We start from the raw sequence: 25,535 nt of genomic DNA, 5'->3' as shown, positions 1-25,535 counted from the left end.
GTCACAATGTTATTTTGGAGAAAGCTTTGTATTGTCTCCTAATTCACATGACAAATGGATTCAGAGGTGCCTTTAAATCTATTACAACTCACTACTAGGATACACAGAAGTAAGTAGCACAGCACTGAATTTAATTGATTGAGTTTAATGCTTTTAAGCAAGTAATTGAAAATATAAACCAGGATGATAACTTGGCTGACATAAAATACTTTAATTGAAATAATACACAGTGAGATATGTCTCAAATAGTAATTCAGCCAAGAATGAGCTCACTAAATAATCCACATGAAACAATGACTAATAACTAATGACTGTGAACAATGACTAAAGACTAGCAAACCCCAATAGCTTATTTCCCATTCCTTATATAATAGTGTATTTCCAACACAGTAAGTTCTATCACCTTCCCATTATTCCCCATCGACCCTATAACTACGTAGTTTATGCAAATCAAGTTTGTCCAGAAAAATGTTTGTATTGTCCCATGCACACTTAATGTGACATAAATAAGAAGGACAGTTGACTTGATGCTGGTCAGCCAATTGTGTGCTCTCAAGCATGACATGATCCACACATGAGACACCTAGCATGATTCAAATTTAGTACTGTCCATTAAGATAGTGTTTCTATGAAATAAAACAATGAAATGTACCTATCTACTTCCTGAGATAATCCACACAAAGCTTTAGAAGCTTGAGCAAATGTTAACACCCCTCCTGCAGCCAATGAGTTATCCCAGCCTGACTCTAGACCACTCTGTTGTATAAGGGCAGGCACATTAATCCTAGGGGCCACAGGTATAGCTGCTGTCACATGACTAGAATAAAGATCAGGATCACAGTTCCTGTAGATGTTACAAAGTAATGAAATATTGTAAATGCTTGAAATGCCAACATAATTTATACACATTTTATAATTAATGATACAAAAATTAAATCATATTTAAATTGCTACAGACTATTTGGTATGCTTTTAATTCAATTAAATTGGAGAATATGGACCTTTGTATAGCAATATTTAAAACTCATTGTCAAAGTATATTTACAGCACTACAAACATTCCAAACTAATGTCCTAACGTATCATACCCATCTGCTTCTGCTGCTTTGGCTTGTCCAATAGAACCTGTTGTCAGCTTAGGCAAACTGGACTGATTGTTGCCTTGACTGAAGTAAGTATGTTCTAGTTCTGAGATGTGAGCACAGCACCTATACAAAATAGAAAGCATATTTCAGGGGTTACACTTGAGTTCAAACACACACTGCATTGTTATTGACTCTTGAAGACAAAACCTGCAAGAATGTTGGAATTCTTTTCTATGTCCTAGGATCTAAACAAGTAGAAGATTTGTGTCTTCTAAAAGAAATAACACAGTTACCAAATGTCTAAACTTAAAAAGCGCTTTATCATAATAAAACTTGGCTGATTTTTACTTAAAAGCATGTGATATACTAGAATTATTTGATGACGCTTATATTTTAGATAACTAAAAATGATTACAACTTAGCAATAAATACTAAATCATGAGAAGTGTCATCTTAAAGTAAGCAAATCTTTCAGCACCTCAAATAACACATTTATCTTTCTCACATCTTCCAATTCTCATGATATTCATAATATCTTGAATCTATCAATAGTTCAACACAACCCAACACAAAGAAGTACAAAGTACACAGAAGCATTTTGGTTTCTTGCAGACAACTAGCTTGAATGAGTACAAAGTGTTGTATTGATTGCTTTTTATTGAGTACAAAGTGTTGTATTGATTGCTTTTTAATTACAAAGTGTTGTATGTTTGTTTGTTTTTGTGCATCAAAAGAAAAAAACATTGAAATCTAATTTCTTTTATTTGGACATTATAATAATTTTATCAAAGCCTTTTACACTAGGTCTAGGGTTTTAACAGAGAATTTGCTAATAATGGTTCTGCTTCAAAACCCTGTGACTCAATGGGACACAATTACCTAAATACATGTCTCCAACAATCTGCAGAGTGGCTTCCCATTTCTAACCCTGTGGTCATGACAACATCCATGCTAAGAACATGAGCTGCATGCAACTTGACAAGTTTTGGTTTGTTACTGCTCAGGACTGAGGTTTTGCTCTGGTTCTTGGTTTCAGCTGCTGCCACAGCTCTAAAGTCTTCCTTCACACAGGACGTCCTCGCCAGCTGGGAAAAAGCACTGCCACATAGTTGTTGAAGTCCTGGACATAGACATAACAGACACATACACTCAAGTTTAACAATACATTGGTCAATTAATTTAAAGTACATCTTTGCAGACTAAGTTTCCTTATTTACACATCATTGCAGAGTAAGTTTCCTTATTTACACATCATTGCAGACTAAGTTTCTTTATTTACACATCATTGCAGACTAAGTTTCCTTATTTACACATCATTGCAGACTAAGTTTCTTTATTTACACATCATTGCAGACTAAGTTTCCTTATTTACACATCATTGCAGACTAAGTTTCCTTATTTACACATCATTGCAGACTAAGTTTCTTTATTTACACATCATTGCAGACTAAGTTTCCTTATTTACACATCATTGCAGACTAAGTTTCCTTATTTACACATCATTGCAGACTAAGTTTCCTTATTTACACATCATTGCAGAGTAAGTTTCCTTATTTACACATCATTGCAGACTAAGTTTCTTTATTTACACATCATTGCAGACTAAGTTTCCTTATTTACACATCATTGCAGACTAAGTTTCCTTATTTACACATCATTGCAGAGTAAGTTTCCTTATTTACACATCATTGCAGACTAAGTTTCTTTATTTACACATCATTGCAGACTAAGTTTCCTTATTTACACATCATTGCAGACTAAGTTTCCTTATTTACACATCATTGCAGACTAAGTTTCCTTATTTACACATCTTTGCAGACTAAGTTTCCTTATTTAAACATCATTGCAGACTAAGTTTACTTATTTATTCATCTTTGATGATTACGTTTACTTATTTATTCATCTTTGGAGACTAAGTTTACTTATTTACACATCTTTGCAGACTAAGTTTACTTATTTACACATCTTTACAGACTAAGTTTACTTATTTACACATCTTTGCAGACTAAGTTTACTTATTTATTCATCTTTGATGATTACATTTACTTATTTATTCATCTTTACAGACTAAGTTTACTTATTTACACATCTTTGCAGACTAAGTTTACTTATTTACACATCTTTGCAGACTATGTTTCTTTATTTATACATCTTTGCAGACTAAGTTTCTTTATTTATACACCTTTCAGACTAGGTTCCCTTAGAGAAAAGTGTATGAGGGGTAAACTAGTTGAGATATACAAAAGATTAGATTTAACATCAAATAAAGATTCCTGCTTACCTAACACACAGCAGAGTTTGGCTGCTCTTTGGAGCCCATTTAAACTGGTGCAGATGGCACTTCTAGCTTTGCGAACATCTTCTTGGGCACTGTCCATGGCCAAGAGTAAAGACAAGCTATAGCGAGTCATTGAGCCCCCACCACTCACAGGAACTTGCTCATTTAACATGACAGACAAAATGTCCAGGACTTCTGCCCAGCAATTGGACAAGACGGCAGCAGCAATTATCTTTCCTGAACAAAAAAAAAATCCAGTTTTATAGCTATTTTACTAGCTACATGTCAATGTATTAGTGTATATATGTATAAAAGTAAAATGCACCTATCAGCAAAAATAAATTCCTTTAAGTATTTAAAAATAATTGACTATAACAATACTCTAATATATTTTCTACCAACTCACCAACTTCAGCTTTTTTCATCTTATTAGCATTATCACCATCAGTCACTTCAAGTTCTTCTCTAAAATCTGAGATAAGACGGCCTCTTTCTTCAGTGGTTCCCACACCTTCAAGATCTAAAGTAGAAATACAAAAACAAGAAAAAAAAAAAGTTTGACTGACAATTTGCTTGGAAGCTGCTTTGAGAAAATGTGTGAAATCATCAGATAAAATGGAACAATTGTTTTGTTGAGGGAACAATACAAATGAATTTTTTCACAGGACACTTATAAGAAAAGCCATTAACAAAATTTGATCGAACAATGAGTGAAAAAGAATATCCAGAGATTTATAGGTCTTAGGATTTTCTGATTTATAGGCAAAATCATTCCATACCTTGTATCATGTTTATTAAGTGGCTAGTTCTGTTGGAAGATGTCAATATATCTAAATCTAACAGGCTGGCAGTCAGAATCTGTGAGTACACCTCTCTCAGCCAGGCTGGTGGCAAGTAAAGTAAAAGTCCAGAACTGAAGATTTCATTGGTAAAGTCATTCTAGAACAGACCATATGGACAATGAGAGTTACTATGCTGAATACAAGTGGGAATTAAAGGACAAAATGTCATTATTTTTAAAAACTAAGATGAATAATGTTAAAAATGTTGGACATACCTCTGTGACTGGTAAGAGTTTTCTATTCTGATAATATCCAGATTGTATAAGTTTCAAATTGAGTTTGATGGCTATTATAGCAGACACATAGACACCATCAGCATTTAGGACTACTAATGTGGAACATCCTTTAGGGTCAGTGCCAGCATTAGAGGTCAGTACACCTATAAGAAAAATGTGTAACAGGTTATTTCCTGTTGTTTCCAATCCCAGACAATATATCAGCTCAGGGCATCAGTAACATTCAACCTTTAAATGTGAGTTATTTTTTTCTTAAAGTAAAAGCTTTTTTTTGTAATATGTTTCTAACACTACATTCAAAACACTACAATAAAAACACTACAATAAGAACACCACATTCATAACGCTACAATGAGAACACTATGTTCTCATAACACTACATTCAGAACACTACATTCAGAAAACTACAATAAGAACACTACAATAAAAATACCACATTCAGAACACTACAATAATAACACTACATTCAGAACAAACTTGAACAAAACTGTGCAGCAATATCTTGTAATGTTTCATCTATTTCTCTGATGCTCATTGCGTCTCTCAACACTGGCATCATATGTTGGAGATAGGCCACAAATTTTCTAGCATTAGCCTGCTCTTCAGCCTCAAACTGAGCTCTGGATGGTGACTTGGGGCTTAGATTTTCTGAGCTTGGCTCCACTGCTGGGTGTTCTGTACATTTCAGTTCACTTGTAACCTCCGGAATCTCTTCTACAGCTGAGGATGTGTCTGAAAAATTAATATAAGAAACAAAAAATGCTCTGTGTTTCTACATTATAACAAAAATATTTTCTGCCTACTCCATTTCAATTCAATGTAAACAAAAATATTTTCTGCCTACTCCATTTCAATTCAATGTAAACAAAAATATTTTCTGCCTACTCCATTTCAATTCAATGTAAACAAAAATATTTTCTGCCTACTCCATTTCAATTCAATGTAAACAACAAATATTTTCTGCCTACTCCATTTCAATTCAATGTAAACAAAAAATGTTTAACTCTGCATAAATAAATTGTGAAGTACAGAAATAGTTTTAGAAAACGAATGGAATAAGATAACACTGAAAGTTTAAGTGATAAAGATGATCTCTTTTAAAAGAGAGGGAAGAATAGAAAATGCATTGAAACGTTGAGTTGAAATTATCGGTTATTAAAAAAATGTATTTAACATTATTGACACATTTTATAAAAACAAAATTAACCTTCTGAATCATCGTACTGCTCACATGTGACATCACTTCCTCCATCATCATCAGGGTTAGAGGTCATACTTCTTCTTAGACGCCCTCTGGCACCTGGCAGAGAATTTTACATTTTATCTCAAAATAATTTTTTTTAAATCTTATGCTAAAAAACAATAATGTACAGATTTGAGATAGTAGATAAAATACTGTCAGGTCTAGATGTATTTTCAATGGATTTGAATTTTAAAAGAAGCTATCAATTTACACCAAATGTGAATAAAGTGTGCCATTAGTTGTAGTTGAAATATAAATTGTATTAAATAAAGCTTGTCTTTGTATCCAAAGATTCGGAAAGAGTGCAGTATTACACAAGGCTATGCAGACCCAGCTATGACCTACATATTTTACCATGTCTAACACAAATGAAGCCATTGTCCATAAAAGGCATCTGGCTATAAATAGAATTTAATAAAATACAAGGGAAGATTACAATTTCTACCTTTCTGCTGTTTAAGTAGAGTGTCTGGAATGGCTTCTCCTTGCCTAATTTTATCCAAAGATTCAAGAAGACTGTCTATACAGCTGATGCTGGAGTAAACAATGGAAGGCTCAGTGGAGTGGCTGTTCTGGTGTATAGACTCTATCAACCTGACACAATAGCAACACTGATTCATAATCACTTTATGCAAAGTCGGAATCACTTTCATATAATAATAACAACAAGGCTTTTAAGACTAACATAAATAATAAAGGAAATGATCATTGTCTTATCAAATGGATTACAAATTCAACCAAAGAAAAAAGAATGATTTTTAAAACATTAATTAGAGTCTAAATTTGTTTTTAAAAAGTTTAAATTTAACTTTTAACAAAAGAGGTTCTTACATTTTGATGAGAGCTATGTTGGTGTCTATACCATTGTCTTTGGCTGGGGCTGTGGTGGTGCCAACAATGGAAACCACTTTGTGTGGATCAGACATGAGCTGGAAACAAGGAAATAATCATTAAAACCAGGTCTACAAGTTTCAATAAAATGGAGCAAATTGAGTTTTTGTATTCTAATTATAGATCATGCCACTAGAAGTCTGACCTCTTTAAAGACACGCAAAGCATCATTTTTACTCTGAGGTAAAGGAAACATGAGTATCTTTTGAAACAAAGCTTCCAGAACAGGTCGCAGTAGCTGAGTACTGCCTACAATACTAGCCAGTTCACCAGCTATACTGTAAATAAATCAGTATATTTAAATGTCTAAAAGAAAACTCAGTCTATGATTTAATGTGCTAATTTAATACCTAATAGTTGTTCATTATCAAAGTTTTAGTAACATTTTTATAATTATTTCTAAAGTTTAAATAATGATTCAGATTATTACTTTTAATGCACAAATACTCGAAAGCTACATGAATTTGTTTAAACATTTAAAATACATACTTTATCTTAAGTACACTATCTTATTAGAAGTAATTTTGTAATAATGATTTTAAAAAATTAATAACCTGAAAATTATTTTAGCTGAAGCTTGAGTTATATTAGGGGAGGCTACTGCAGATGCTTTCAACAGTTCACTCTTCCCAGGGTTTTGTACAACAGGTTTTTCACCCTTTGGCTCACTCAGCAAGTTGATCAAACAAGGGCCAAGCCGTTTCCTAAGATGAACAAAGAAAGGATTTAGTCAAAAGAACAAATTGAATGAAAATGTAACAAATCATTTTTAAGGTCAACTACTAGTGTTAACATTAGGAACCATAGTTTTAGTGGCAAGTAGAATAAATGTAATTTGTATGAAGTCATCACTGCGACAAAAAATAAGAATTAGTTTTGACTAAGAAAGCCAAGCAGATAATTAATAAACAAGAATCCAAGGAAACTAAGACACTCTATTGCTGTAAGAAAATAAGAAGCAACTCAAAGGCAAATGCGCCACGTCATAGACTTTGGAATCTGATGTGTGTAATAATGAAAAACTAACTCTTATTTGGGGCATGCTGATGAGTAATAAAATGTTTGGCTTCCAATCCTAGCTAGAAGTCTTAAGTATTTTCAGGCTGCCTCAGAGCCAACTTTAATGGGTATCTGACATTAGTTGGGTAAAGTAAAGGCGATTGGTCATTGAGGTGGCCACATGACTACATCTGTCCAATGGAATGAATGTTTTAAAAAAATACTTTTACCTCTTAAAATCTGTTTACTATATGGCATACAATGTAGCTAGGAAGGTGATGAACAATCAGACTCAGTGCAATGAAACCTTTTCTTTAGGAATCAAATGAAAGTTTGAAGATGAAAAAGGAAACAATAACCAGTAGCAATGTCTTACCAGAGCAGTTCTTGTAATCCAATATTAGTCTTGATGGAGAAAGGGACTTTGTTTAAAATGATGTTCACACCTTCTAACAATAGAGGCAATGTCTGTTTACCTTGACTTGTGCTAACAACAAATAAAAAGTCAGGAGTGAGTTTCCAATGATATAAAACTGTAGGGCTAGGGATTCAGAGAGTTTAACATGACAATCATCTGCTTCCACTTCAGAAATACAAAAATAACTTCATCTGCAAGGCTTTCCTCACAGATCAGATTTTAAAAATATATTAATCAAATGAACAAATGATTGAGTCAATAAATTATTTATTGCTAAACTAAACTATACATATTTTCTTCATCTGAGCAAAATAAAAAAAACATTCAAGTCACTTTTGACTAAGAAAAATAAACAATCTTGAGATGTAAGATAACTACAGAATACAGCCTTTTTCAATTAGAAGAAAAGAAATTTGGGCTATCAACTCTATCTTCTCAAAATAAAAATGTGACAGAAGCTTAAGGTAACTAAAATGAAGAAGTCCAGGGAACAGGTTGCAAGATGGGTCATAGTTGTATGGTTGGATGCCAAAATGTAAATACACTGCCCCTTATAAGGATAGTGGGCCCAGTCAACAAAATAGAAAAAGAGTCAAAAACAGAATCAGGAAGGCAAGTAAATTTTTGGTATGGTAAGAAACATTGAAATGTGACCCAAAGAAACAACAAAAAACAAGCCACCAAAAAAAATGAATTTTTGAAAGTAATGCTGTGTTTAGAGCCTTTATGGTTAGGAATGCTGGAAAACATCCACTGTAAACTGCTGTGTGAAACTTTCCAAAACAATGGCTAGAGACAACTAGTGAGAACATAATCAGGGAACTGAGTTACACAGCCAATTAGCACAGAAGATGAAGATGGCTGGGTTATTAGACTTGGTCCTCCTGCACCGTTCAGCGCATTGGGCGTCTCCATAAAGATCTGTCATTGGCAATGTCTGAAGCCTCCTCCCATCTGATGTCCACTGTTCTTAGGTCCTCCATGAAGATGTGGCGCCAAATTATATGAGGACGTCCCTGTTTGCGATTTCCTCGTATTGGCCTCCATGTCATCGCAACTCTTGGTATGCGTAGTTCATTTTGTCATAGAACATGTCCCGCAAACCTCATGTGATTCTCAGTTCGGCATAGGATTTCCTTGTTTGAGACCCTATCTGTGTAACTGACTCCCAAAGTCTGTCTCAGCCATTTTTGTTGAGCCACATTTAGTCTTTTCTCAATTTTGACAGATGACTTCCATGTTTCACATGCATAAGTTGCAGTTGGAATGACGATTGTGTTGAAAAGGTGTATTTTTGTCTCGAGTCAAATGGCTTGGCTAGTCCAAATAGGCTGCAGCCTTTGGAAAATGCTCCCTGCCTTTCCTATTCAGCACACTACATTACGGTAGGCATCTTCATCATTTGTTATGATGCCAATGTAATTGAACTTGTCCAACTCTTCAAGCTTTGACTCGCAAAGTCTGACGGGAGCACCATTTACTTTATATCCCACTCACACAATTTTAGTCTTATCCAAGATGGCTGGGTTAAGCAAAAATAATTATTTTGGAAGCACTGACAATAAGTTTTCTGAGATGGACACCATAAGAACAAGAGAGAGAACTCAAAGGAAATATGCAAATAAAAGGAGAAAGAGTGGAAGGGAGGAGGCAGTAAACATTCTAATGGCTTGAGATGATAGCAGGAGGATGAAAAATACCAAACTTAATGCCAGATCATTATATTTTAAAAGTTGACCATAGATTTCAGATGTAAAGTGTTAGTCAACTGTTTATCTCTCATTGATGAAACCATGTCATAGTTTTACATTTCTGATCTTTTAGAAGATGTATACACACCTTTAAGGATTTCTGAGGATGACATCAAACAGAATTCTAACTTAGAACCATCATGACCACAATATATGATTTAAACCAAAGGGACAGGAAGTCATTTATATTGAAGCACATTCAATGTATATAGTGCACCAATAATCAATCAATTTGTAACAGTATACATTCTGTTTTAGTATCAGAGATACACCTACCAGATATAAGATTTTAAACATAGGCTTCATTTACCTAGACACAAGTTCAAGTCTGTCAGTCAGAAAGGTCAGTATCAATGCAAGCTCAGTGACCAGATTTTCTCTGTACACACTTCTGCCTAGTCAAAACAAAAATTGACTTGATATAAAATCAAAATAAAATAAACATTTTAATTAAGTCTCTACTTCAATCTAACAAACAATCTTGATCCTGATGAGGATGAAAAGAAGAAAAGCTTTCAACTTGTAGGTGCCATGTCACTTAGTCCTCAGGCAAATGTTCAACTTTTCCAAAATGATAACATTTTCACAATTCAAGAGGCTTATGTTCTGCCCATAAGACAGTAAATGGCTAAAGACCATTTGTTTAGAGCATTTCTCAAAGCTATCATTAAATTCTTAGCCTGCTCTGTGCAATCTAGTCTACAATACATTTGCAGACACTTTGTGAGAAAAGGTTATCTGTAATGAGGAGGCCATCAAGTGTTCATGAAAAAAAAAAAAATTGACTAAAACTTGAAAAAATCAAAAGGGGTTTTAAACTCAAAGAGCCTTAGGTTGGCACATATTTTCGCACACCAAATCTTTGTGAAAACGTAAAAGCTTTTGTTGTTTTTTTTAAGTAAATAATTTCAAAAATATTTATTTATTTTTAAATTTAATTTTAAAATAGAGGAGTTGCAATATAAGATTATCTAGAACAAAAAAAAAGTAAATAGTTCAAAAAAAAAATATTTTTTTTTAAAATCTAATTTTAAAATAGGTGAGTTGAATGTAAGATTATCTAGAACCAAAAAAAAAAAGAACACTTACTGTTAGCTTTGAAATCTGCCAAAACATCCTCCCCTACATCATCCTAAGGAAAAAGACAAGTTTAGAAACAAATAGCAAATTAACTTTGACATTCTTATTTCTTAGAATCAAGTCTGCTTGCTTTTTTTCCCTTCTAATTACTTCAATACTTGATTTTACTTTATTCTTGAAAGGCTAATATGATTAGAAATGTAAATTAAACATAAAAATGTGATGAGACACAATGAATTATTGTTAGAGCCATATATTCAGAACAACATTTGACAAGATTAAACAAGTGACTAAACTAGTTTATATTCAAAAAACAAACTTCTGCTCCAAGCCAGACCAATATATAAAAACCATCTGCTACACTAGTCATTAATCTGACCCCATCATGCTGACATGCTTAGTCAACTAGTTTTTACACTCAATATCTACAGATAGGTTACACATAATTTAACTAGCCTAATCTTTAGGAGAGAATTTTTTTTCCAAAAGAGATATTATTCAACAGATTCATTTATTAAGCAAAGCTAATTAATTGTAACAGTGATGTTGTAACAGTGATGTTGTAACAGTGATGTACTTGAGGAATGTGGGACTTGGGGAATGTACTTTGTCATTGGCCTAAAGATGGTATAAAAATGAGACACTGGGAGCTGGATGTTACAATTATAAGAGTGAATGTTACAATTATTAAAGTGAATGTTACAATGATTAAAGTGAATGTTACAATTATTAAAGTGAATGTTACAATTATTAAAGTGAATGTTACAATTATTAAAGTGAATGTTACAATTATTAAAGTGTCAAAGCTTTATAAGTGAACAGTTAGAGCTGAAACAAACTTTCTCCAAAGTTATTCTAATGTGCTATGTTCAGTAACTTTTGGCTATTTGGTTCACAACTTCCAGGTAACTTCAAATCATAAACTCATTTGTTATGTCATACTGACATTGAAATAACTAAATAGAAAACTTAAAGAAAAAGGAAAGAAGAAAAAAAAAAGTTAAAATAAATTTTTACAAAGAAAAAAGCAAAAAGCAAAAGAATACAAGCTGACTGCTCAAAATGTATGTTACTAAAGACAGTCCTACCGCAGCTTCCTCCATCTCAACAAGGGCACAAACAAACTTGTTGATCATAGTGATAAAAGCAGCCTGCACTGCTCCCTGTACCATTATGCAGTTCTGGTAGCTTCCCATATAAACCTGGAACCAACAAAGACTTTACCAACTTAGAAAGTAGAGAACAGACAGAACTGTCAAGTCAAGGTTGATGGGTTATCCAAAAGCAAACAAAAAAAGGTTTCACATATAGATAAATATTTTTTTAAATAGTTTTGTTTTATAAATTTGGAATAAAGGGGATGAAAAAAAAAAGGTGAGATTATAAGGCTAAGTAGTTTTCCACGAAACAAATATCCTTTTAATAATAGTGTCAAACTACAATGTTTTCCCCTAATAATTATTTATAGAATATAAAAACAAAATCATTAACAAAAAGTTTCACAATAAAGAACTCTTTGACACTGCTCATGTTGGATGTAATGTCTCAAGCAAATGTGGAGTCATTATACAAGTTAGTTATAGAATGAGTGCAAATTAAATCTTGAATTTTTTTTGAATTGCTTAGAATGGAAAATGCAATTACTGAAATGCATTAGCAAAAGAACAATCTAGAAATATGAATGCATAAGCTGTTTTCAAGAATGCTCTTTTGAAAATATAAAATCTACATTAAATCTAAAACTGTATAGATAAATTTAAATATGAATGTGAACATTTTAAATGTAATGAATTACTTAATTATTATCCACATGAGACTAGTACTAACAAGTATTGTCAATCTCAGGTAGTGTAAAACATCTTTATACGTTTAAGTATCATAAGAGAAGAATGTTCTAGTAACAGATGCAAGCCTAATTGCAAAATGAGCACTAAAAACCTTTTCAGAAATAAAAAGCAGGTGGTTAATAGGTACAAGCCAAAATGCAGTTTAAAAAGATTCCAAAACAAATATAAATATTCCAGGCAATGCAAATGTTGTTTTTTTTGAGTCAGTCATTTCCTATGCTTACTAAATTAAAAAGAATTACTTCTTCTGAATGTGATATGTTAATAAAAATAAACTTCTAACTGTTCAAATAATATTGATAATCTTGAGTTAGTATCAAATGGAATAAACAGAAATGATTTACCAAACATAAAAGCTTCTAAGATATTTAACTTCTCAAAAACAAATGTAACTGTTAACTTCCAATGATTTTATACATTGTGTTTAAAAACTCAAAAGTAAAAAAAGCTTCTCTTACCTCCCACAAATCAGCTTAAGTAACTACACTAAAGACCAAATAAAAAGGGGGAGTAAATCAATATAAAATTGAAGTTGAAACAAAAGAGTTCAGAACAAAATGAAAGAGACAGTGCATGTTCCAAAGTGGCATTCTACTACCAGAGCCCAAAAACAAAAAAAATTACATGATTTGAATGAAAGAGCTGAGTCAACCAGCTTTCTACATCTGAATCCATGGGTTTGTCACCTAGTGAAAAAAGTGCCAGATTGGCCAAAAAAGAGACCCGTGCCTTTTCCTTAGAGCTCTTGTTTGTGTGAATAGCCAGTAGGGTCTGAGAGAAACAAACATTGAAAAAACAAACAAACATTGAAATAATCATTTTGCAGCTGCTTTGTAGGTTTCATTTTTTTTTTTTTTTTTTAAACTTTTCATCCAGTCTCTATAGGTCTAGAAACTTTGTTTTAAGTATATAATTTAATTTGTGTTTAGTCTAAAGTTTATGAAGATCATTCAATTAGTTTACATAGCATTAACACACTTTCTTATATGTACATTGTTTATATGGTAGAAATAGGAAATAAATTACATTATAATTATATATAACATCAAATATAATTTAGACTTTTAGTCAGCACCAAGATTAACAAATTAACTGTATCCTATACATAGTAAATCCATAGAATGCTTCTCATATTTACTTCATATAAATCTAGCTTCTCGTGTGGAGTTTTTTTATCTCCCATCGAGCGCCTCCCCAGGTGGTGGATAGGGGAACGCCCTCCAAATATGGTTGGTACCGGGGAAATAAAATACCTGGGGTGGACCAAAATCAAACCTGCTGCCTTGCAGGAAGTGGAGGAATCCACAAAGGCTAGGGCACCTTACCCGAAATCAAAGGCAGCTATCCAGAGAGCTGAAAGGGGCAGCCCCCCAGATGGTTATGCACAGGGCTAACAACTCTGTCATATAAAAAAATACTGTTACGAAAGCTTCTACACACGAGAAAACCCAGACAGATCTCAATGGAAAACGACCTAAGCCTGGAAAAGGACATGATTTTTGTTTTGCAAACATGGAACATGCTAAGCCTTTATAGAGCAGGTGCGCTAGCCCAACTTACTGAAGTGTTAAGGAAATATAGCCCTACAGGAAATCAGGTGGAAAGACTCGGACATTCTCAAAACCAAGGAGTATACTATATTTTATAGTGGTGGAAGTACTAACAACTTAGGTACAGGTTTTGCTGTTAAAAAGGAAATAGTAGGTAATGTCATTGGACCTGTAAGTGATAAACTCTGCTCTTCAATTCTTCAACATATCATTTATCAATGTTCATGCCCCTACTGAAGATGCAGATGATAACACAAAAGAAGCCTTCTATGATGGACTGGAAAGAATTTATGATAAAGCACCAAAGCATGACATCAAAATAGTCCTAGGAGATTTCAATGAAAAAATTGGAAAAGAAACAGCATTCAGACCAACAATTGACAAAGAAAGCTTACATGAAGAGACCAACAATAATGGTATAAGATAAGTGGATTTTGCATCAGGAAAAGGTATGTCTATCTGCATCACAAAATTCCAACATAAGAATATTCACTAGTTAACCTGGATCTCACCTGATGGCAACACCCAGAATCAAATGGATCATAGATCAGATATACTAGATGTAAGAAATTTCAGAGGAGCAAATGCTGACTCAGATCACCTACTAGTAAAAGCTAAACTTAGACAAAGAATAAATACCATACATAATTACCAAAGAAAGAGAGCACATCAATATGATAGTCAAAAACTCACAAAGGATCCACTTGTGGCAGAAACTTATAGAATTGCACTCCAAACGCAACTAACAACATTAGAAAAGGACAGCGAAAATAACACAAATGAACATTGGGAAATAATAAAGCATGCTATCAAAAGAACAGCCGAAGAGGTAGTTGGATTTAAACAAAAGAACAAGAGAATAGGATGGTATGATGATGAATGCAGACAAATTATAGAAGAGAAAAACAATGCTCGGATGATAATGCTACAGAGAGAAACCAGAAACACTAGACAGCAATACAATGAAGCAAGAAGAAGGACCTCAAAAGTTGTGAGAAAAAAAAAACGGGAATGGGAAAAGTCCAAGATTACTCAAATTGAGTAACTAGCAAAGGAGGGAGACATGAGAGGAATATATATGAAAATTAAATATGAAAAGAACGGATTTCAAGCTAGATCACAGATATGTGAGAACCAAGATGGGAAGCTTATTACAGAAACAGCAGGGTCATTTAGAGAATACTTTGAGGAGATCCTAGATACCACTGAAGATGAAGACAATGGAGAAATATGAACTGCCATCAGGAGGAACTGACCCCTTAGTGAACCCTCCAACACTCATTGAAACATAGAAATAATTAGAACCATGAAGAATCACAAAGCACCAGGAGAGGACCAAATTACAGCAGAACTAATTAAATATGGAGGGAAAGTCTTACACTCCCAAATACACTGACTAATATCAAGAATTTGGGAGAAGAAGTAATACCAACAGAATGGGAAACAGCTCTTATAACCCCAATACACAAAAAAGGATCCAAGCTAAAGTGCTGTAATTACAGAGGAATCTCTCTACTAACTGTGACTTATAAGATCCTGTCTAGGCTTATAACTAAGAGGCTTGGAAAATCTTGGAAATCTTAGGTGACTACCAATGTGGTTTCAGACCCAATAAATCCACAGCCGATCACATCTTCACATTAAGATGTATACTAGATGTATACTAGAGAAATGCCATGAATACAACAAACCAATCCACCAACTCTATATAGACTATAAAATGGATTATGACAGTATCAAAAGGAAATATCTATATGACACTCTACAGGATTTTGGAATACCTAACAAGCTGACAAGACTTATACATATGACATTAAACAACTAAAAAAGTAATGTCATAATTCAAGGAGAACACTCACAGGAATTTAGGATTAGACGAGGATTAAGACAAGGTGACTCACTTTCTTGCATGCTTTTCACTTTGACACTGGAGAGAGTTATAAGAAATATACACATAAACACAAGGGGAATTATTACAAACTACTTCAGGAGAGAAAATATGGGTCCACAACCAACAGGGAAGATATACAGCCAACCTCTACAATACCTTGCTTATGACGATGACATTGGGTAAAGAAACCTCTGACATTGCTAGAGCCTTCACACAACTAGAAGAAGCATCTCAACCAGCAGGACTTGAGGCCAATGACAGTAAAACCAAGTACATAGCAATGACAAGAGACAATCAAACAGAGGGACAAAATATCAAAATCAAAGACCACGAATTTGAAAATGTCCAAACCTTCAAATATCTAGGAAGTACAATTGATTTAACAAATGACCTACTAACAGAAATAAAGGAAAGAATACCAGGAGGCAACAGAGCATTTTATAGCACCCATGGAGACGAAATGCCCTGGAGAGATCTGAATGGAAGGATGTGTTGAAGCAGGCCAAGAGCCCTACATGGGCTGTAGCGCCACTGGGATGGATGGATGGACAAATCTAGCTTAAATATAACATTAACACTTATTATATCATAACATTACCTAACAGATGCACAGTCACCTCTGGTGATGTACAATAGAACAAAAAGAGAGGTAGATCATATTACTGACAGAAAAACAAAAACCTCTGACAAATTGGAATATTCAGTTCCAGCTAAGTGTTAGGCATGTCAGATATGATAGGAAAGATGTTTTTGTTGATTTGACACCAACACATGATCTCAGTGTTTAAACCTAGTCAAGTATTTTTCAATTTGTTAAAGGAAATAATTAGAAATATTTTGTGTAGATCTAGATAAAGCTTCACAAGTTAAAGTATAGCACAACCCTACTACCTTCAAATTGACGTTAAATAGGTTATGTCTTTTATATAAAATAAATTCACAATCGAACAAGCAAGTTAAATTCAGTACAGTTGTAATAAGAGAATATATAATTAATTTGTTAAGGTTAATAGCAGAAATATATTTCAATGAAGCATAACACACTGTCTGTGTATTGTTTGAAGATGTTATGTACAGTGAGAGCCTGATCTGTTAAAGAGGAGCATGCAGACTATGTCCAAGCCATGTTAGTGAGTTTGATTCATTGGGGCACAAATACTCACATTTCTGTTTTATTCAAGCCCTCCTTTTACATAGAAATAAAACATTGAGATTAATCTTCATGTATGTTACAAGTCTTCTTATTAGCCTGTAAACAATTCATGGATTCAGGAACCTGGATATGGATCTTGAAAACGACTTCCTAGAGATTTGACAGTTTATGTATTTCTTTGGGAAGAATTACTAGCTAACTGGACACACAGTAAAAACTCTGACTTGACCATTATAATTTTTCAAACTATAATCATCTTAGAATTTAAATTTGGTCTATATATTCCTGGTCTAAACCTCCCCAAGGACGACGGTGGAAGGCAGCAAGCAGGGTTTGAATCTGGAACCATCAAAAAGTCTGAACGACAGTCCAGCGCACAAACCGCACGACCAGGCAGCCATCCATTTGTGACTATACATTATGTACAGGAAACTTAAAAAATTTATTAATACATTAAATCAATACTAAATACTAGGTCCACCAACACTATAACAAGATTCGATATCCTAGTCTAAACTACTTGTCTTTGAATGTTTCCAAGTCTGGATCTATAAAAAAAAAAAAACCTAGAATTTTCTATACTCTGAATAGATTTCTACATAGGGAAGGGAGGTGGTGGTGACTATGGTCTTTTTAAAAAATCAATCATTCCTGAGTTATTGAGAGTGAAGTAATTACTCTTTTACAACAATGTCCTCAGCTTCACAAAGGAAGAAGTGTGATTGAAAAAGAACTTGTTTTTTAATGCTACTTGTTTGTTTAAAACTACATAGTTATATCCCCTTACAGCAAAGGAAGGAAATATCGATGTATTTTTTGAAATTCTTTCAATTATTTAAGGAACATTTTTGTTTGTAACAAACTCAAAGTTTTTTGTTTAGGATTATAAAATTTATTTTTTTTTATTTCCAAACAATATTGAAACAATTCTTATTTTGGGCAGCAAACTTGGCTTCCCTTAATTTCAGTTGTTGTTGTTTTTTAAAACAGGTATTTCAATGCAACAAGTGCAATGAGATCATCTACAACAGTTGTCTTCAATATAACAACAAACTGAGAACTTTTTTTCATAGAGATCAATGAAATGGTACAATGGCAATGGTCTGCAATCAAAGGTCTTGTATTTTTTGCACTACTTGGTATCAATGTGAAACTAGAAGCCTACTTTTAAAAAATAAAAGCTGATCTGAAGTCATAAGTTATAGTATCACTTGTACTAAACATCTCCCAGTAAAAGACAGCAAATCACAATCATGTCTAAACTGTAGGACTTAAAGGTTGTTCTCTCTTCAGTAACTTGTACAAATTGATAAAGTCAGACCAGACTTGATACTACCATTTTAAAGTGTGTTTATTCAAGATACAATCTAAAAAAAAACAAACCTTTTCCTTCTTTATTGTATGCCCATGAGCATGAAGTCTAAATGTAGATACATGTTGAACTTGGCATACACTATTAAAGTCACTGCTGTTGTGAAGTGTGCATCATCAAAAATGCAGCATTGGGAATTTTTGTTGCACATAATTGTGTTGATTGCAAATAGTTTTCTCCTTGTTCTTTTTGTCAGAGGACGCTGGAGTGAGATGTTAGAACTTCTTGCTCTTTATTATTCATCTTGTCTTTGTTTTTTTTTTACCCCCTTGTTAGGGTAAGAAAGAGTTTTTAAATTAATGTATGTAAATATAATGGTTTTGATATCGGCAATCCTTGAGCTAGATGTTAGTGCAAGAGCGTGTCTCCTGTACTTTTATATTATTCAGACTATTAGGTGGGCCAGTGTTGTGGCTGACAGTATCTACTGGAGAGTCAATTTGCTTGCACAGTTGATTGCCTTGAAGCCATAAGGTGGGGATTGATTCATTACAGTTGTTGATATTGTCAGTATTTATTGAAGGACATTGTATCACCAGTATATCAAATAATTATTCACGCCACCAATGTTTCAATCAATAGATTAGTACCATCTTTACCATCCCATTCATTCACTGTAACATCGCATTAAATTGTTAAATGTACATCAGCAAATTATTTATTTATTTCATATTCAATTATTACTTTATTAGAATCTCAGGTCTGGACAAAATGAGTCAAGCCTTAAAAATCAACCCTGACAACAGCTTGATATGCAAGAGTTAAAACTCCTTTGTATACACTGATTTATGTTGGGCTACAAAGGATGAATAATTTAGTAAGTTTTTTTTAGTTTTTTAAAGGCACTTAGGATTTTCTGTCTATACAAGATAAAATAATTTTTTTAAGAAAGAAAAAATGTTTCATAATTTGTATGATTATAGCTATTAATTTATATACTTTTAAAATAAAAGTCCAGATTTGTTAACTATCCAATCATCATTCACAATGAAGCCTATGGTCCTTTCCAATAGTTTTAAAGAAACAGATTTTAGATATCAAATAACCAGTGGATGTGGATAGTGTCAAGCATTCATGAAATTTGTAAAGTTTTGAATTTGGGAATCCAGCTGAGCAGTAAATTACTTGATTAAAGGTATAAACTTATCAAATTTATTGTGTAGAAATGTCTACACCATTTCTATAACAATAAAGTGAAAACTAGTTCTATTAAATATTTCAATTCTGTGCTCTATGTGTATATCAAACATTTAAATTGGAAAATACAAAATGTTAGTGCTGAGTTACATCTCCTCCCTTATACTGCATATATTAGATTTCTTCATCGACACTAAAATGAATAAAAACTTGAATTCACTATTGAAAGAAAAAGACTTATCAGTTTTTCTAGAATGTGTACATGCAAGTTTCAAGCTAGTTCTATCAGCTCAACTAAAACTCACCTGAGCAATTTTAATGATAGTTTTAGCACTAGTACACCAGGACGCAGTCACTGTCATGTTTAACAATAGCTGTTTAGAAAGATTTTTTTTAAATTAAAAAAAAACATCTATTTCAAAAAGCATGTAAAATGTAGCTAAAAAAATATAACACAAAAATGTCATCTATAACTTATGACAAGTATTAACAAAAGTGATCCTAAAATACAAAAAAAAAAACAACAACAAAAAAACTACAGATGTTGTGTGTATGCAAGTATGAAAAGCTAGTTTTTATCAGCACACAAATGTTCTACTCTGTACTCCTGATGATGACAATAAAGTGAAGGTTATGACAAAGATATGATGCTCATCAAGAGTTCAAGACTAGAAGACACATTTTTTTATTTCTTTCATTTATAGATTGTGATTTATTGATGTGTAATATTTTACTAAAATCATTTTATAGCTTTGTAAGAAAAAAAAATTAATAAAAAGTCATATATCAACAAAAAAAAATGTCAATGAATCTAGATGACCGTAAGACTATCAATTTGGATGATTACCTTCATAACTTCTATCTGCAAATCCTCAGCAAGAGAATGTGCTCCTGCTAACACAGTCAGAACCTGTGATGGAAGCCACTTGTCTTCATCACTTGTTTCCATGGAGCTACGAAATCTCTCATCTTTAAACATACTCTAATTGATGGAAACAATACAGATATACATCTTAGGGAGGAAAAGTAAAGTCACAGAAACATTACAAATTCTATTTTTTTTTAAAAGAGGTCACATCCCATGTTTTGATGAGAAAAGTATATTAATTTGTTGTTCTTCATTTTAACTGTTTGTCACTGGATTATTTTCTTCATTCTGACTGAATTAATCACTTTGTCAATTTTTAGCCCACAACCTCAACATGATAAAATATGGTCAAAAAAGAAATATCCCATAGAATTCAAGACAAATCTATTGTTCAAATGGTAAAGTGCTTCACTTCCAAACCAAAGGGGGTCTCGTGTTCCAATCCTGGTAATGACTGGAATTGTAAACTTCAGATTTCTTTTAGGATGCCCACTCAATTTCAATGGGTAACTGACATACATTAGGGAATTAAAGGCAGCAGGGTGGTTGTTGTTCTTGCCACACAACACATTTGTTAAACATCAGTCATAGAAACAGAGAGATTTACATCATTAGCCCAAAGATGGCAAGGTCTGAAAGGTGTACCTTTACTTAAATTATTTTCTTATTTCAAAAAAAAAAAAAAAAAAGATACAAAAAATTACATTTTTATGATATATGTTAACAGAATAAACACAGATTGAAAAAATAACAAAACATATAATGGAAATTAGTATCTCATTATCCAACGCCACCACCATCAGATAAAATAGGTTTTTAATAAAGAAAGAACAATTTAAAGTAATTACTTTAAGCATTTCATACTTGCTGCAAGAAAAATTCTAGATCAAATTTAAAGCAATTTAAAACATTTTACATTCTGGAGACAAAGAATTATCACACTTTGAATATATTGCTATAAGCCTGGTGGCAGACTGAAAGGGTTAATGTGTGTGTGGCCAACTGACACACATGATTCAGGCCAATCACACAGGTCAAGGGCTGTTGAACAAGGGACATTACTACTACTGCAAGCAATATGACCAATGCTATGGTCATGTGACCACAAAGCCTTTACAGACGAGAGACAGTGTGTTAGAAAGGACAGTAGCGTCCAGGACAGCAAACAGTAAGGACTGTGCTACGAAGTGAGTCCTCGAAAATGTAGCTGTACGAGCTAGAGAGACTTGTAGTGATTAGTTAGGCAGTCTGTTGTGTAGCAAAGCATTTGAAGTTAGTGTAGCCAATTGTGTTTATTGGCTGTTGTTGATGTAATTGTAAATAAACCGCCACCTTGTTTATTGAAGCTCTTGTTGTCAAGTTGATGTTTTAGATGTGTTGTGTTGTTGGGCAGTGTTTGCAGAAGGCCTGATAGAGAAGATTGTAACAATATGCATTCATTTCATGAATTTCAAAATATACTGATATAATAGGATTGACTCTTAACTATTCCTACCTGAATACCAGCTAATGCTGTGTGTCCAAGTTTTCTGGCTCTAGATTCAAGAGCCAGTTGTAGTGGCTCAAGACATATCTCTCTTAGTTCCCAGGCCTCAATATTTTTTAACTTATCTTCATCAGCAAGTATTTCTTTGTTGAAAAAACCAAATCAATGCAAAGTTTTAGTTATACAAATCATTGCAAATTTCAAAATAAATTTCAGACGTTTTTCATAACAAAATGTAAAGAAATATTTTGGAAACATAATTGACAACATTTGTAATTGTAATTCATATAATACTTAGGTACAAAATTTAAAAAAGAAGAAAGATTTTTCTATGCATGATTGAAATGCCATTTACTTTAGAACCTAAACAAGACAGCTGCATCAAGAAATTTAAGAATTAGGTAACTTGAAATTTTGAATTTTAGGTTTTTCCTGCTAATGTTTTTTTTAAAGAATATATATTACAAAAATTAATAAGAAATATCTAAGTTTCTTAGCAATTAAATAAATAATTTGTTTATTTCTGTTAGAGACACTAGATTCATTGATGGAGAGATAATACAATAAGTGACATATTGTTTTCCCATTCGCATGTGATGCAGATTCAGAGAAGCCACAAAAATCAAGTGATGTAAAAAAAAAAAAAAATTTTAATTACAAAATATTAGGATGAAGATAATGACAGGACCAATGAAAACCTTGAATTAATAAAACAATGATATTTTTTTGATAAGTTCATGGAGATAGCATTAGTAGAAATTGCAATCCTTAAAACTGAATGAGGGAGACTTTCACTCTTATAAGGCAGGGGGAAAACAACAACATAGAATTCTGTCAAATATCAGTTTAAATAAACCTAATCTAGGGTAATAAACTTAGTATAATTTATCCCAGCTGAAGGAAAACCCCACGCTCGTGAGTGTGGAAAACCCCACGTAGTAGTGTATAGAAAACCCATGATGTCATCGGACACGCGTTAGGTAGCGCCTCCTGGGGAATGATTGGATTGGTTAAAGCAAGCGTTTGGGAGGAGCTAAGGAAACAATAAGATAGAGAGAGATTTAGAGATTTGGGAGATGTAACTTGAAGTGACAAGTCCTATATTTTATTAGCTGTGAAATTAGATCTAGTATTAATCTGAATGTATTTGTTATTGAGCTTGAAAGAAGATATTCATTTGATACAGTTTTATTTTGTATATACTGTACATTGCAGTGATTCCCAGTTATTGAATTAAAGTTCTGTATTTGAATTGAAAGGATCTTTGTTATTTGAATCTCTAAGACATATTTAGATCTAGAGATATATCTACAGAATCCCCGGCATGTCACAGGAACATCTTGTAACATCTGACATCTCAACAAGAGACTTGTGACAAATTCAAATGAGATCATGCATGCACATTACAACCAATTTGAGTGTGCAGGCTGTAGAGGCTCTCCACTTCCAGGGAACCAATTCAAAGTACTAGCATGCCACTACCATTAACCTTTTAGGTTAGGAAGTGGCCACCCTGGTCACCAGCTCACACATGATAGAAAAGGAATCAGCCCACTATTTGGAGCTGTGGTTTTTTAGGTAATTCATATTGTGTTGTGGGGGAAAGGGGGGGGGGGATAAGGCAGCAGATTCTTTGCAAGGTAAGGCACATTGGCCATACCTGCTCTAAAAACACCAAGTAAATTTGAACAAGCAATGAGAATTCCTCCTGGGATGAACCCAATAAGGTCATTGGTGTCTGGCAGCTTTTTCTTCACCCAGAATGAGGCACCCCTAGGAGGGGGCTAGCCAGGTTGTAATAATCCACAATTGCATATCAAAAAAACATGATACTGTCCAGTTACAGCCAAAAAAAAATATTATCAGTTGTTGCCATTGTAGGGAGCCAGAGGAAATGGTGTGGCATATTGCATGAGTGATACTAGTTTATGGGTACCATGAGAAAACTATTAACTATAAGACTACTAGACCTAGAATAGTTACTTATAGTGTATACCATCCTTATTTTAAACTAGTATTATTGTTAGTCCTGCTCTATGAATATCATGGCCATAAATGCAAATTTTATATAATAGACAGGTAATGGTACAATTTTAAATTCCTCATTTTTGAGATCTGTAATTTCAAAGCTTTTTTGCCTTAAACTAAGTTAAAGTTTTATCCGACCTGGACCAAATGGAGTGCTACACATCTCTACACAGCCTATGTTGGAAAAGCAATTTTGATGATCAGGCATAACGGATACAAGAAAATCTAAATAGGGTTTAAGTTGACTTAGTAAAAAAAGACCCAAATAATACACAATCACCAAGTTCAAGTAATCTATTAGATACACAATTGCACAAAGTCATGAGAAATGATTCATAATGAAGAGTTTACCTAATGCTACAACTGCTGTGTGCTTTATCCCAGCAAATTTAGGTGTTATAATATCTTTTTCAAGCTGCTGCAGGACATCCTCAATTTTAGATCCATATAACATTGTCATGGTGATGGTGTAATTTTTTTTCTTTTCCCAATCAGTTGTGCATTATTATTACATCTAGATTTTAGATCTATATAGATCTATACTCATATACTGTTAGTGACACTGTTACTGTAAAAAGCTGATAATAGATCTCTACTAGTTTTATACTCATAATAATTTATAGGTTTCTACTCAATTTCTAGATTTAAAAGACAGTAGTAAAAGTTCTAAAAGATTTAAAGATCTAATTAAAATATCATTCAGGACTGGCCAGTCTAGTCTAGAGTACTCTAGAGTCTAGAGCCAATTAAGACTAGATCTATATCTAGAATTAGTAGTATCTTAGTCTATCTAAGTCAATCTAAGTGTAGAGATCTAATGAGTAAGTTGAGAAATCTAAGTCTAAGTGATTTGTTACTGTGACTATGACTAAGACTAAGTCGTCTAACTGAAGTCTAACTAAACAAAATATTTCGTCTGCTAGACTCAAGAATGACAAGATTATTATAAGATCTAACTACTAAATCTACTGATCTAGATATCTGGACCTTACTTAGATATAGAGTATAGAGTCTACTACTATATAACTAGATCTAGATTTTAGATCTAGATATAAGTATAATGTCACTAGAATCACTAGAATAACTGAATAACTAGAATCTATAATCTAGATTTCTATAAACAAACACAACATTTGTGTACTAGAATCTATGTTAGATCTAGCTTTTTAATTTACCGAGTACGGATCTACGCAAATAAGAATTGTTTAGCTACCGAAACCTCGTATTGTGACAAAATGAAACATAAAATCGGCGTTTCTCAACCCGTGATGTGCGCGAGGTGCTAACTAGCAATCACGGCTCGGCAAAGACCTATTTTTTTTAAAAACATATGCAGTGGCTTTAAAGTTTCATATATTTACTAAACTCTTTACTTTGACTC

The 25,535-nt window shown here is 33.2% G+C and overlaps 1 protein-coding gene across 3 annotated transcripts in view; it reads right to left on the bottom strand.

Annotated features, from left to right (window-relative positions):
• LOC106058691 (brefeldin A-inhibited guanine nucleotide-exchange protein 3-like) overlaps positions 1-25,301 on the bottom strand; it is a 39,581-nt gene extending 14,280 nt beyond the window's left edge. Inside the window, exons 1-23 of one of the 3 annotated variants that reach the window (XM_056032780.1) lie at positions 25,147-25,299; positions 24,506-24,732; positions 22,136-22,269; positions 20,620-20,754; positions 20,078-20,146; positions 13,294-13,440; positions 11,911-12,024; positions 10,832-10,874; positions 10,053-10,137; positions 7,950-8,060; positions 7,129-7,278; positions 6,720-6,852; positions 6,515-6,612; positions 6,129-6,277; positions 5,648-5,740; positions 4,918-5,172; positions 4,420-4,583; positions 4,142-4,301; positions 3,769-3,882; positions 3,366-3,599; positions 1,964-2,204; positions 1,088-1,207; positions 653-844 (exon numbers count right to left, since the gene is read on the bottom strand). In XM_056032780.1, the coding sequence (XP_055888755.1) occupies positions 653-844; positions 1,088-1,207; positions 1,964-2,204; positions 3,366-3,599; positions 3,769-3,882; positions 4,142-4,301; positions 4,420-4,583; positions 4,918-5,172; positions 5,648-5,740; positions 6,129-6,277; positions 6,515-6,612; positions 6,720-6,852; positions 7,129-7,278; positions 7,950-8,060; positions 10,053-10,137; positions 10,832-10,874; positions 11,911-12,024; positions 13,294-13,440; positions 20,078-20,146; positions 20,620-20,754; positions 22,136-22,269; positions 24,506-24,614 (3,050 nt within the window). In that variant the 5' untranslated portion in view covers positions 24,615-24,732; positions 25,147-25,299. Of the gene's footprint in view, positions 1-652; positions 845-1,087; positions 1,208-1,963; positions 2,205-3,365; positions 3,600-3,768; positions 3,883-4,141; positions 4,302-4,419; positions 4,584-4,917; positions 5,173-5,647; positions 5,741-6,128; positions 6,278-6,514; positions 6,613-6,719; positions 6,853-7,128; positions 7,279-7,949; positions 8,061-10,052; positions 10,138-10,831; positions 10,875-11,910; positions 12,025-13,293; positions 13,441-20,077; positions 20,147-20,619; positions 20,755-22,135; positions 22,270-24,505 lie in introns of all 3 variants that reach the window. The other 2 variants (XM_013216157.2, XM_013216158.2) reach the window with 2 other exon arrangements.
• Positions 25,302-25,535: the final 234 nt, after the last annotated feature.

Source organism: Biomphalaria glabrata, chromosome 6 (genome assembly GCF_947242115.1).
Source record: "Biomphalaria glabrata chromosome 6, xgBioGlab47.1, whole genome shotgun sequence".
NCBI lineage: Eukaryota > Metazoa > Mollusca > Gastropoda > Planorbidae > Biomphalaria > Biomphalaria glabrata.
The sequence above is the reverse complement of the archived record's forward strand: the minus strand, read 5'-3'. Positions and strand labels throughout refer to the sequence as shown.